Below are 13,032 nucleotides of genomic sequence, written 5' to 3'. Positions count from 1 at the left end.
ACTTCTTATAGACAGTGGACAGAATTGGACCCCGATTGCTGGCATTGTAAAGTGTTATGCTAGCTGCTACAGCACCAGCACCCTTCAGTTGAATCAAGGTGCCCATCTAAACTAGCCCTACTTGCATGTGCTTGTCACATATCGCTCTAGACCAGGGTTCCCAATCTGGGGTCTTCAGACCCCTCAGTTAATAGTATGCATTCAAGGCATAAAAAGGTTGGGAACCTCTTCTCTAAACCCTTCCTAGCCTTGTAGCTATCCAGCTGCCTTTTACATATGAACTGCCTCCAATGGACTATGTCTATACTTCTCACTGCCAATTCCAGACATCCTCTCATCTCCCTTCTTCCATTGAGCAGAAGATACAAAAGTCTGAAATCACGTACCACCAGGCTCAAGGACAGCTTCTATCCTCTTGTACATGAAGACGGATTCAAACTCGTTATGATCTTGCATCGTATCATTGACCTGCACTTCACTTTCGCTTGTAGCTTTTACACTTTATTCTGAATTGTTATTGTTTTACGTTATTCCAGCTCAATGCACTGTGTAACGATTCGATCTGTATGAACAGTATGCAAGACAAGCTTTTCATTGTATCTTGGTACATGTGTCAATAATAAACCAATGCCGATATGAATTTTTTTAAAAAAGCATAAGCTGGATTAATGCAAGCTGATGTTTTTAATCCCATTGTGCTCGTTCTTAATCACCGAGTCAAAGTTTAGCATGTGGTTATAGTTATATTGCTGAAACTAGGGTGTGTCGGGAGGGGGGTACGGTTGTGTTAAAAGGAGTAACTGGTAGGCTGACTGTATTTGCTGTGGAGTGACCTTGTATTTGTAAAGTTGTGAAGGGCATAGTGTAGGTTCAATGTCTTAACTGGAGGATATAGATTTTAAGTGAGAGGGGAAAGATTCAAAGAGGACTCGAGAGGCAACTTTTTCACACAGGGTAATAGGTATATGTGCTGAGCTGTAGAGGCAGGTCCAATAACAATGCATGGTTAGAAAAGGTTTAGGGGTATCAACCCAACATAAGCAGATGGGACTATCTCACATAGACTTCATGGATCACATGGATGAATTGGCTGAAGGGCCTGTTTGCATGTTATAAAACTTTGACTCTATATTTTACTTATTCAAAGTTTTCTTAGCTTAAGTCATTATACTTAAAGCTTTTAACATATTCTTGAGTGTGTGTGTGTGTATATATATGTGTGTGTGTGTGTGTATATATATACACATATACATACACACCTTTTCTGCAGGTTCTGTAAAGTTCAAAGAGAGCAATGAAAGTTGTTGCAATAAGACACTTCTGTTCGTAGCATCACTTTATGGACATACAATCAATCTGTATAAAAGCTATCTGATATATTTATACTTATTGTTTTTATTACTGTTATTGTTAGTGTTCTTTGTGCTGCTTTGGATCTGGAGTAACTGTCATTTCGTTCTCCTTTACACTTTTGTACTGGAAATGACATTAATTTTGAATCTTGAATTTCCTGAAATATCTCAAAGCAGAGATGGTTGCTACCTTCTACAGTGTTTGCTCGTTCATTGGCATCGGTGTATAAGGTTACGGAGACCTTGATTTGTAGCTATTCCCAAGTTCCTTGACACTTGTAATCTTCAGTCTGCTGCTCCAAAGTACACAATATCCCATGGCATAATTTGAGAATTAGGGCGTCTTGTTTTATTTCCCCACACAATATGATTAGAACTGTGTGCCTTTTGTAAATTAGATGCCAAGTACACAGTTTGAAGTACTTTAATTAGCTTAACTCCATGTGAGGTATTGACCCTAAAAGTTCTTACAAATACTGGATTGTTCTTCGATATAAGTCAGACAAATTCAGTGTGATTGCATTGTTTTTATATATGCATGAAAGTTGGACGTCACTGGAAATTACTGCTAGTCCTAATTTTCCCATGAATTGTAAGGCAATTGAAGTGAACACAGGGTTTAATTAGACATCTTGGTCTGTAATGCAAACTAGGCAGATTTTCACTATAGGCGTGTTATTGAGATGAGCTATTTATTCCAATGTATTTAACTGTGAATTTAAATTCATGTTGAGAAGTGAACTTGTGCCCAGACCTCTGGTTTGAAATGTGCTTATATAGCATAAAAATAAAAGCTACAAATGCTATATTAGTTAACTCAGCACCTCTGGAGAAAGAAATATACAAAATACAGTATTTTCCGTATGGCAGAGGTGTTTTAAGACCAGAAGGCATGGGATTGTGGTGAGCAATGAGGTTTAGATGAAATCTTGAGTATTTCTTTTTTTCTCTCCAGAGGGTGGTTCCATTCTGGAACACAGTTTATAACAAGGTGGAGGCAGAATCTTGAATAACATACAAGACACTTCTGAATGAGCACGTGAATCGCTAAGCTATAGAGGGGAAAATACAGTTAAGTAGGAGTGGTGCATGGAAGGTTACTTGAGGCATGGTGGGCCAGAGGACCTGTTTCTCAGCTAAATTTTCAGCATTTCTCTCTTCTCATATTTCCAGCATCTTCACTTTTTCATTGAAGTCACAAAATACTTTGCAGCCACTGTATTTTTGAAATCATCCTTCTTATGTAGCAAACAGTAGCAAGTTCCCATAGCCAGTGGCGTGATGATGACCAGGTAACTTGTTTGAGATGCTTTTATTCAAACTAATTCCGTGGAGATACTTTCAATGTCTCTTCCAAAACCAGGGATCTTCCTTGGTTGCAGTGGATGACCATGACTTCTTGTCATGCCCTTCGCTCTGCAAGAAGCATTACAGCACTGAGAGTGTAAATGAGGGGTTCCCAACCTGGGTTCTTTTGGACCCCTCGGTTAATGGTAGGGATCTGTGGCATTAAAAAAGTTAGGAGCCTCTAGTGTGGAGTATAAATAAGTGAGGGAGGGGTGACGCAAGTGATAGCTGGATCTAGATGAAGAGGGAATAGACCCAGATGGGAAAGAATGAAGTCAGGAGTCAGAGGGTAGTGGTAAGTAAGGAAAGAGAAAAAGTCTGGGGGGGTGGGAGCAGATGTAGACAAGAAGGGTGAAAGTTGAAAAGAAGAAACAAGCAGATACAGGTGTTCAATCTGTTAAGGAAGGAAGGTGATAAATAGAACCAATTGAGCAGAGGGCCAGGAGAAGGTTTTTAATGTGGGGAATAGAAAGATGGAACTGACCTGGCGAGGGGAAATGAAATTGCGTGACAGGGTGGGAAAGAAAGCACAGGGCGTGTGGTTACCTGAAGTAGGAAAATTCAATGTTTGTACCACTGAGTTGTTCACTATCTCTTGCCTCTTACTCACAATAACATCTCAGTTTGCAATGTCTGTAGCAGCTCCCAACTCTTATCTGCTGGATTGCACTTAACCAATGTGATTCAATCCAAATTATTTTTAAATTATTGATGGTGGCATACTGTGCTTCACTGATGGGTAGCACAAAGATCCTGCTGTTATTTTAAACATAGCTGATAATGACTTGTCCAAGATTACCGTAATAAAAGAAAACTGAAAACATTGCATCTCTTGAAAACATTTATGTAGTATAGAACTGGAAAGAATGATAGATTGTTTACACAATGTGATCTTTCTGTTCTATCAATAGAAAATTGGCTAGTTTGTTGCCTGTTGTAAAAGAACAGAGCTTTAAATTGTTCTCGTCTGTGCAATTCTTGTTTTCAGTTCCTCAGCATGTGTCAATACATATCTTAGTAAATCAGCTGTCCACTTGGGGAAACGCAATGTTAGCAGCTCAGAATGACTGCAGTAGGCCCTTGTTTTCTAACTGACAGAACATGGTCATGAATTGGTCATTGTCTTGCACCTTGTAGTATCTTTTGTGCAGATTGGGATAAATGAGTAAAGTGACTGCTTTTGGGAAAAATCATTGGTTCTAAATGCTTGGAATTCCACAATGGTTAAGAAAAGTAAGTCCATTTTATCTCAAAGGAAATTCAGATAAAAACTGATCAGTAAAGTGGTTGTTGAAATGCTGGAAAGTTTGCATGCAAGAAGCTGGAGGTCCATGAGCCAGTCCTCATCAGGGTAGAGAGGGTCACTAGCTTTAAATTCCTTGGTGTTAACAGAACAGAGGATCTGTTATGGGACTAGCATGTAACTGGCAACTGGCATTACAAAGAAGGCATGGCAGCACTCTACTTTCTTAGAAGTTTGCTGAGAGTTGCATGTCACCAAAAACTTCATCAAACTCTTCTGTAGATGCTTCAAGGAGCACATCCTAACTGGTTGCATCCTGGCCTGGTATGGAAGCATCAATGTTCAGGAATGGAAAAGACTACAGAATTTTGTAGATACAGCCCAGTTTAGTGCAGGCATAGCACTCCCCACCATTGAGTACATCTACATGGAGAGCTGCCACAAGAAAGTAGCATCCATCATCAAAGATCCCCGCCATTCAGGCTGAGCTGTCTCCTCACTACGATCAGACAGGAGGCCCATACCACCAGGTTCAGGAACGGTTTTTACCTTACCGCAATCAGGTTCCTGAACCATTGTGGATAGCTTCATTCACCTCAACTCTGACCTGAATCTGTGACCCACAGACTGACTTTCAAGGACTTGATACAACTCAGGTGTTAGTACTATCTTATTTGCATTTTGGTGGTTTGTCAGTCATTGCTTATGCATAATTTTTTTGTAAATTCCTTTGTATTTCCTTTTTTTCCTGTAAATGCCTGAAAGAAAATTAACTTCAAGCTGGTTTATGGTAGCATGCAAATACTTTGAAAATTTACTTTAACTTTGTGGTCTTGGTGTTACTGCACTATGACACCAAGGCCCCATCACCCGATCTATATTAGAGCAGTGGTGATATATCACTGCGGAAGTTAAAGCAATATTGCATCTGAGTAAATTGGTGTGATTACAATGAGAGGTCATTTACTCCAATGAACAGTAAATGGTACTGACAGCCCTATGGATTAGATCTTGTTCTGATAGCTTTAACCCAGGCATGTTGTTTCATAAAAAGATTAAAGGATTTGGTGTCATTGCCCTAACCACAAGCTCAGTTTAGACTAGTCCAATGAATGTGCACGTTGGGAGCCAGTTTGTGGGTAAGGCTTAATTCCAGTGAAGTGCTGCTCAGTTGCAGTTTACCTCAAAATAAAGCTGGCATCTGGGTGAGTAGCGCAGTGACAGTTTAGTTAACCATGCTGTTGTAAATTTAATTGATAGAAGCATATATTTGCATAACAATTATTTTACCTGTAGGGAAAGCTGACGCAAGTTTAGAAAATTTAGTTGGTCAAAGTTACTTCAGTTGGATCGTTAGATTGTTCAAGAGTGTGAAATATAGGTGCCTTCGAGCAAAAGTCCATTTTCAAATGGAAATGTCCATTCTATTTTGTACATCAAATCTGAGTCAATGTCTCTATTATTGATATTATGAGAAACAAGAAAGTGCAGATGCTGGAATCTAGAGTAATAAACAGTCTGCAGGAGGAACGCAACATGTCCAGCAGTAGGAAAGGAACTGTCAACATTTCGAGTTGAATCCCTGTATCAGTACTGAAAGTTCCCTTTGTCATTTAGATGTTTGAACTGCTGAGTTCCTCCGGCAGATTGTTTCATGGTAGATTTCTTTCTCGTGCTTGCTAAACAGGCTTTCTGTAATTCTACATTGATTAATTTTTTGCACAATTTTTGTTAGTTTCTTAGCACATAGCTTTTAGTTCTATTGCTTCCACCAGTAGAGCTTTCTCTTTGATGTATCTGCTGTATTTCAGTTGGCTTAACATAAAGGTAATAGCATAAATAGAAACTGTCTTCTGGCAGTATCTGGATTTGGGTCATGGATTGCCAGGAGTTTGTATAATTAACAGGTTTTTGTTAAACCGATTTGACTAAGCAGTGAAATCAACAACCCTTAACCTTGAGTGAATGATACTGTTGCGAAGACTCTGCAATTCGCACGTATTGAATAGCCTAGACCGAAAGTGATGAAGCAGTAGGCCAAGCTGGCATTTAGAACCTCAGGAAAATAGTGAGTATGGCAGGAGTCCTGATATGATGGTGGTTGGGGATTTCATTCTTCTTGTCTTGGCTGCTGCACGTTTAAAATAAAGTGATTTTATAAAATATGGAGAGAAGTTATGTGGTCCATTATCCTATCTGTAAAATTGTTCAATATACTTGGTGTGTTTTCAGTGAATACCTTTTAAGTCTGCAAAGTATGGAATAAAGTTGTCAGCACATTTTGAAAGTTTGATCAGAGTTTACTGCTCAGAATGACTAAAACGTAATTTACTAAACATTTGTCGTTTCATGTTTATAGTTCAATTCCTTCATCTTTACCTTTGTAAAAGGAAAAATGAGAAAAATGCCATTCACTCATAGTGAATAAACCAGATTATATGAAATTGTTTAGATGTCTATTTTACCCAATCAGTGATCACCTTCAGGAGATGACCTCTTTTTGTTTGTTTTCAAGATATTGGAGTGTTGCAGTGGAGGCAAGCGTAGTCCAGGAAAATGAGTGAGCTGGAGCAGTTACGTCAGGAGGCTGAGCAACTGAAGAATCAGATCCGAGTGAGTATTACATCACTGCCATGTGAACTATTACAACAATGTCACAATTTAACTTGAATGGGAGTGAGTAGATGTGTGAGTGCTTTAGACTATATGGGGTTTGTCTGTACAACTGTACATAGTCAAATTCTGAGTAATATGTGGTTAGCATTGATGATTTGGTGAGGCAGAAGAGGTGCTTCTGGCCAGCTAGTGATGTTGAATTATGAAGAGCCAGTGGGGAGTATTTCTTGTGGCTGATCAGAGCTATTTTCCCCCTCTGCCCTGATCACTTAGTGTTGTGTGTATGATAGTGCAGTAGGTAATTTACTAGACAGCCTGAACTTGTCATTTTTATTACGCATCAATTATAAGATCTTTTTTCTACAGAAAAAAACTTCAGTAACTAGATTGTCATAAAATAGAGAACTGCGTCATTGCTCATTCTGACTAGAATGTGACCCATTGCTTCAGTTGCTTTTTGCAATGGCTTAGTAGGACACTTGGGTCAAGGGCAACAAATGTTGAATGTGCTAATGCCTCTTGTATCCTGAGATTGAATTAAAAAGAAAACTTCTGCCAAGCAGTTCAGATCCCTTCAAGAGCTTTGATCTCCAAGGTATGGAAAATGGGATTCACCCAGTCCTTCATTAGGAGGCATCAGTGCAGCCAGACAAATGACAGCTTCCATTTATGAACTCCCTGACTTCACTGATGTGCAGTGCTCCTATCCACTATGATATTCCTTAATATTTTGTGAGCACTTAAACTTTAAGGGAGTAGTTAAAATGTACAAGTATGCTTTTTATTTTCTCATGGGACAATTGGAGGCTGTTAATGAAGGGATAAAAGGGTTTGGGTCGGCAAAAGTATCAAAACAGGTTGCTCCCTTACAGCTAGAGCTGCTTGTAAGCAGTGTAATAGAACAGGTGTGGTTACTGCTTATGTTTATCTAAGCTGTCTTGACACACATTCACAGTTGAGCCCTAGATCGCTCTATCTCACATGGCCTCACCATTCGTCATTTTAATCACCAGATCAACTTGGATTGTGTCCTTGTTTTGCTCTTCATCCACGGCTACCGTCCCTAGGGACGTCATGGTAGTGTTGCAGTTAACTATTTCAGCTTGGGTCATCGGAGTTCAATTCCAGCGTCCTCTCTAAGCAAGTTGATTCCTTCACATGGGTACTCCAGTTTCCACCCACAGTCCAAAGATATACCAGTTAGAATCAGAATCAGGTTTATTATCACTAGCATGTGTCGTGAAATTTGTTAACTTAGCAGCAGCAGTTCAATGCAATACATAATGTAGAAGAAAAAAATAAAAATAATAATAAATAAGTCAATTACAGTATATCTATGTTGAATAGATTAAAAGTAGTACAAAAACCAGAAATAATATATTTTTTAAAAACGAGGTAGTGTCCAAGGGTTCAATGCCCATATGCGAATTGCATGGCAGAGGGAAAGATGCTGTTCCTGAATCACTATGTGTGCGCCTTCAGGGATCTGTACCTCCTACCTGATGGTAACAGAAAAGGGCATGCCCTGGGTGCTGGAGGACCTTAATAATGGGCGCTGCCTTTCAGAGACACCGCTCCTTGAAGATGCCCTGGGTACTTTATAGGCTAGTACCTTAAGATGGAGCTGACTAAATTTACAACCCTCTGCAGCTTCTTTCGGTCCTATACAGTAGTGCCCCCTCCCCATACTAGACAGTGATGTAGCCTGTCAGAATGCTCTCCGTAGTACATAAAACCATAAGATATAGGAGCAGAAGTAGGCCATTCTGTTCCACCATTCATCATGGGCTGATCCAATTCTTCCAGTCATCCCCACTCCCCTGCTTTCACCCCATACCCTTTGATGCCCTAGCTAATCAAGAACCTATCTATCTGTGCCTTAAATACACCCAATGACTTGGCCTCCCTGGCCACTTGTGGCAACAAATTCCACATATTTACCACCCTCTGATTAAAGTAATTTCTCCAGATCTCTGTTCTAAATGGATATCCTTCAATCCTGAAGCATGCCCTCTTGTCCTAGAATCCCCTACCACGGGAAATAACTTTCCCATATCTAATCTGTTCAGGCCTTTTAACATTTGGAATGTTTCTGTGAGATTTCCCCTCATTCTCCTGAACTCCAGGGAATACAGCCCAAGACCTGCCAGACGTTACTCATACCGTAACCCTTTCCAATGTCGGTATATCCTTTCTAAAATAAGGAGCCCAAAACTGCACACAATACTCCCAAGTGTAGTCTCACTACTGCCTTATATAGCCTCAACATCACATTCTGCTCTTGTATTCTGTACCTCTAGAAATGAATGCCAACATTGCATTCACCTTCTTCACAACCAACTCAACCTGCAGGTTAACCTTTAGGGTATCTTGCACAAGGACTCCCAAGTCCCTTTGCATCTCTGCATTTTGAATCCTCTCCCTATCTAAATAATAGTCTGCCCATTTATTTCTTCCCCCAAAGTGCATGACCATACACTTTCAAACATTGTATTTCATTTGCCACTTCTTTGCCCATTCCTCTAAACTATCTAAGTCTTTCTGCAGGCGCTCTTGTTTCCTCAGCACTACCTGCTCCTCCAGCTTTGTGTCATTGGCAAATTTAGCCACAAATCTATTAATACTGTAATCCAAATCATTGACATGCATCATAAAAAGCAGCAGTCCCAACACTGACCCCTGTGGAACTCCACTGGTAACTGGCTGCCAGCCAGAATAGGATCCTTTTATTCCCACTCTGTTTTCTGAGGACCAGCCAATGCTCCACCCACCCTACTAACTTTTCTATAATTCCATAGGCTCTTATCTTGGTAAGCAGCCTCATGTCCAGCACCTTGTCAAAAGCCTTCTGAAAATCTAAGTACACCACGTCTACTACATGTCCTTTGTCTACCCTATAGAAGTTTTTGTGTATCTGTTGACATACCAAATCTCTTCAGACTCCTAATGAAGTATAGCCACTATCTTGCCTTCTTTATAACTGCATCAATATGTTGGGACCAGGTTAGATCCTCGGAGATCTTGACACCCAGGAACTTGGAACTGCTCACTCTCCACTTCTGATCCCTCTGAGGATTGATATGTGTTCGTTCGTCTTACCATTCCTGAAGTCCACAATCAGCTCTTTTGTTGTACTGATGTTGAGTGCCAGGTTGTTGCTGCTATACCACTCCACTAGTTGGCATATCTCACTCCTGTATGCCCTCTCGTCACCATCTGAGATTTTACTGACAATGGTTGTATCATCAAATTTATAGATAGTATTTGATAGTATAATGCCCACTGTCATGGGCATTTAGAGAGTAGAGCAGTGGGCTAAGCACACACCCCCCAGGTGCACCAGTGTTGATCGTCAACGAGGAGGATATGTTAGCACTAATCCGTACAGATTGCGGCCTTCCAGTTAGGAAGTCAGGTCCGATTAGAGGCGCAGGTTCTACAACTTATCAATCAGGATCGTGGGAATGAAGGTATTAAATGCTGAGCTATAGTCGATGAACAGCATCATGACATGGGTGTTAGTGTTGTCCAGGTGGTTTAAAGTGTGTGAAGAGCCATTGAGATTGCATCTGCCATTGACCTATTGTGGTAGGCAAATTGCAATGGGTCCAGGTCCTTGCTGAGGCAGGTGTTTGGTCTAGTCATGACCAACCTCAAAGCATTTCATCATCATAGGTCAATTGGTCATGTAAATTGTCATGTGATTAGGCTAGGGTTAAATTGGTGGGTTTCTGAGCACTACTGCTCAAAGGACTGGAAAAGCCTGTTCTGCCCAGTGTCCCAAGATTAAAAACTCCTGATTCATGCATTAATTTTCAAAATCTAAATGGCCTAGCCTTTTGACTCATATTATGGCAACTGGTACTGAATTCCATGGATCTGCACTATTGAGAGCAGTTGGACTGATGTTTACCATGCATTGTCAAGTGCAGGATTTTCACCCTGTTATTATTCAGGAAATTTGTCAACCATTTGATGCTAGAATTATCAGAATTGATTGGTGCAGTGTGTCCAATTGGAGATTAGATAAATTGCACCATCATTTCAACTCGCTTCCAGCTGTTTAGAGTACAAAAATAAAAAAATTTGTGCAGCTGCTTCTTAAGCCCATCATCCCTATTTTTACATAGGCCACCAACAGCTCACCAGAGTCCTCTGTCCTGGGCAAGTCCTTCAAGTTTTCCCAGGTTCCTGGTATATCCTTCCACTCTTGGGGATAAGGCTTTTACAGAGTGGAGTTGCTAGCCCCAAGCTCAGTGCTCCTCCTTTCATGGCTGGGTTTGGGACCATCCATGGCTGAGTTGGATTTGTGCTATCCAGTCTAAATTGATGGGAATGGTAGATTTGCAGCTCTACCTATGACATTTTTGAAGATAGCATACCACTTTACATCACCACGCTCCAAAATAGTTATTTACAGTTTATGGCACTGAAAGGTCATGAATTGGAATACTGCGATTAGAAAGCCATAAAATTGTATCTAAATCTAGCATTGAACCTCTGGGACTTTTCTTCCGTGGTCAAACCTTAAGCCCATAAGACATAAGAACATAAACAGGAGCAGGAGTAAGCCATCATTTAATACAGGACAACCAATTGATATAGCTATTGGTGCACCTTTATTGGAATATATTTTTACTTAATTTCTTGTTATTTTTCAGGATGCCAGAAAAGCATGTGCGGATGCCACTTTGGCTCAGGTAATGTGATTGCAGAAACTTAATTGTTTCCACAGTATTTCTTTTTATACCTAAGCATTCAAGTGATAACTTCGAAAAAGCATTGAGAAGGTTTTACCATTTGTAATTCAAAACACCCTATTTAGAGTTTGGCCACCAATTAGAAATGGCATAATGGAATGGAATTGACATAATAAAAATTGAAAGTTGTCATGAACTTGTCATGAACACATGGCATTTATAATCTGAACTAATAGATGTAAGAAGAGGAATCTAGTTTAAAATTGAATTCGGTCATTAAGGAAATTCTGTAGCATATTAGACCTTAATCAACCTGTTGGCTAAGGTATTGGGAGGCATTAGGGGAAAAAAAATAGAATGTGTGGTTAAAAACAGCAATCAAAGTAAATAGAATTCAAAGAATTGACAATAGACAATAGGTGCAGAAGTAGACCATTCGGTCCTTCGAGCCTGCACCGCCATTTTGAGATCATGGCTGATCATCTACTATCAATACCCGGTTCCTGCCTTGTCCCCATATCCCTTGATTCCCCTATCCATAAGATACCTATCTAGCTCCTTCTTGAAAGCATAGAATTGGCCTCCACTGCCTTCCGAGGCAGTGCATTCCAGACCCCCACAACTCTCTGGGAGAAGTTTTTCCTTAACTCTGTCCTAAATGACCTACCCCTTATTCTCAAACCATGCCCTCTGGTACTGGACTCTCCCAGCATCTGGAACATATTTCCTGCCTCTATCTTGTCCAATCCCTTAATAATCTTATATGTTGCAATCAGATCCCCTCTCAATCTCTTTAATTCCAGCGTGTACAAGCCCAGTCTCTCTAACCTCTCTGCGTAAGACAGTCCGGACATCCCAGGAATTAACCTTGTGAATCTATGCTGCACTTCCTCTACAGCCAGGATGTCCTTCCTTAACCCTGGAGACCAAAACTGTACACAGTACTCCAGGTGTGGTTTCACCAGGGCCCTGTACAAATGCAAGAGGATTTCCTTGCTCTTGTACTCAATTCCCTTTGTAATAAAGGCCAACATTCCATTAGCCTTCTTCACTGCCTGCTGCACTTGCTCATTCACCTTCAGTGACTGATGAACAAGGACTCCGAGATCTCTTTGTATTTCTCCCTTACCTAACTTTACACCAGGGGTGTCAAACTCATTTTAGGTCACGGGCCGGATTAAGCAAAATGCAGCTTCATGCGGGCCGGATCGGTCGGACGCGTGCGAACGCAGCTTTCGTTGCCTCCGTTTTTTCAGCCTGCTCTCATGTGTCTCAGTCTCTGCTATAACTACAAAGTGTTTCACTTTACAAATTCTGTTTCTTATGAAGAAGACTGCCGAATAAACACTAAAAACCCTGAAAACCCGGTACCTGAATAAACTCGGCATTAGCCATATCATACGCTATAGGCGCTTCGATTACTGGGGCCAGCTTTAATAGTAATTAGGTATTATCTCGCGGGCCAAAGATAATTCCACCGTGGGCTGGATTTGGCCCGCGGGCCTTGAGTTTGACATATATGCTTTACACCATTCAGATAATAATCTGCCTTCCTGTTCTTACTCCCAAAGTGGATAACCTCACACTTATTCACATTAAACGTCATCTGCCAAGTATCTGCATGCTCACCCAGCCTATCCAAGTCACCCTGAATTCTCCTAACATCCTCATCACATGTCACACTGCCACCCAGCTTAGTATCATAAGCAAATTTCCTGATGTTATTCTCAATGCCTTCATCTAAATCGTTGACATAAATCGTAAACAGTTGTGG

General features: G+C 40.6%; 1 protein-coding gene and 1 pseudogene across 4 annotated transcripts in view; both read left to right on the top strand.

Moving 5' to 3' along the window:
* Positions 1 to 2,361, top strand: part of LOC140718544 (patatin-like phospholipase domain-containing protein 4 pseudogene) — a 56,393-nt pseudogene extending 54,032 nt beyond the window's left edge.
* The window catches only part of LOC140718511 (guanine nucleotide-binding protein G(I)/G(S)/G(T) subunit beta-1), a 105,770-nt gene that overhangs the window by 54,473 nt on the left and 38,265 nt on the right, over positions 1 to 13,032 (top strand). For 2 of the 4 annotated variants that reach the window (XM_073032455.1, XM_073032454.1), the window contains exons 2-3: positions 6,458 to 6,555; positions 11,220 to 11,258. In XM_073032455.1, the coding sequence (XP_072888556.1) occupies positions 6,499 to 6,555; positions 11,220 to 11,258 (96 nt within the window). In that variant the 5' untranslated portion in view covers positions 6,458 to 6,498. Of the gene's footprint in view, positions 1 to 5,040; positions 5,148 to 5,900; positions 6,011 to 6,457; positions 6,556 to 11,219; positions 11,259 to 13,032 lie in introns of those variants that run through there. The other 2 variants (XM_073032456.1, XM_073032457.1) reach the window with 2 other exon arrangements.

Source organism: Hemitrygon akajei, chromosome 29 (genome assembly GCF_048418815.1).
Source record: "Hemitrygon akajei chromosome 29, sHemAka1.3, whole genome shotgun sequence".
Taxonomy (NCBI): Eukaryota; Metazoa; Chordata; class Chondrichthyes; order Myliobatiformes; family Dasyatidae; genus Hemitrygon; species Hemitrygon akajei.
This window is presented reverse-complemented; position numbering and strand designations above follow the sequence as displayed.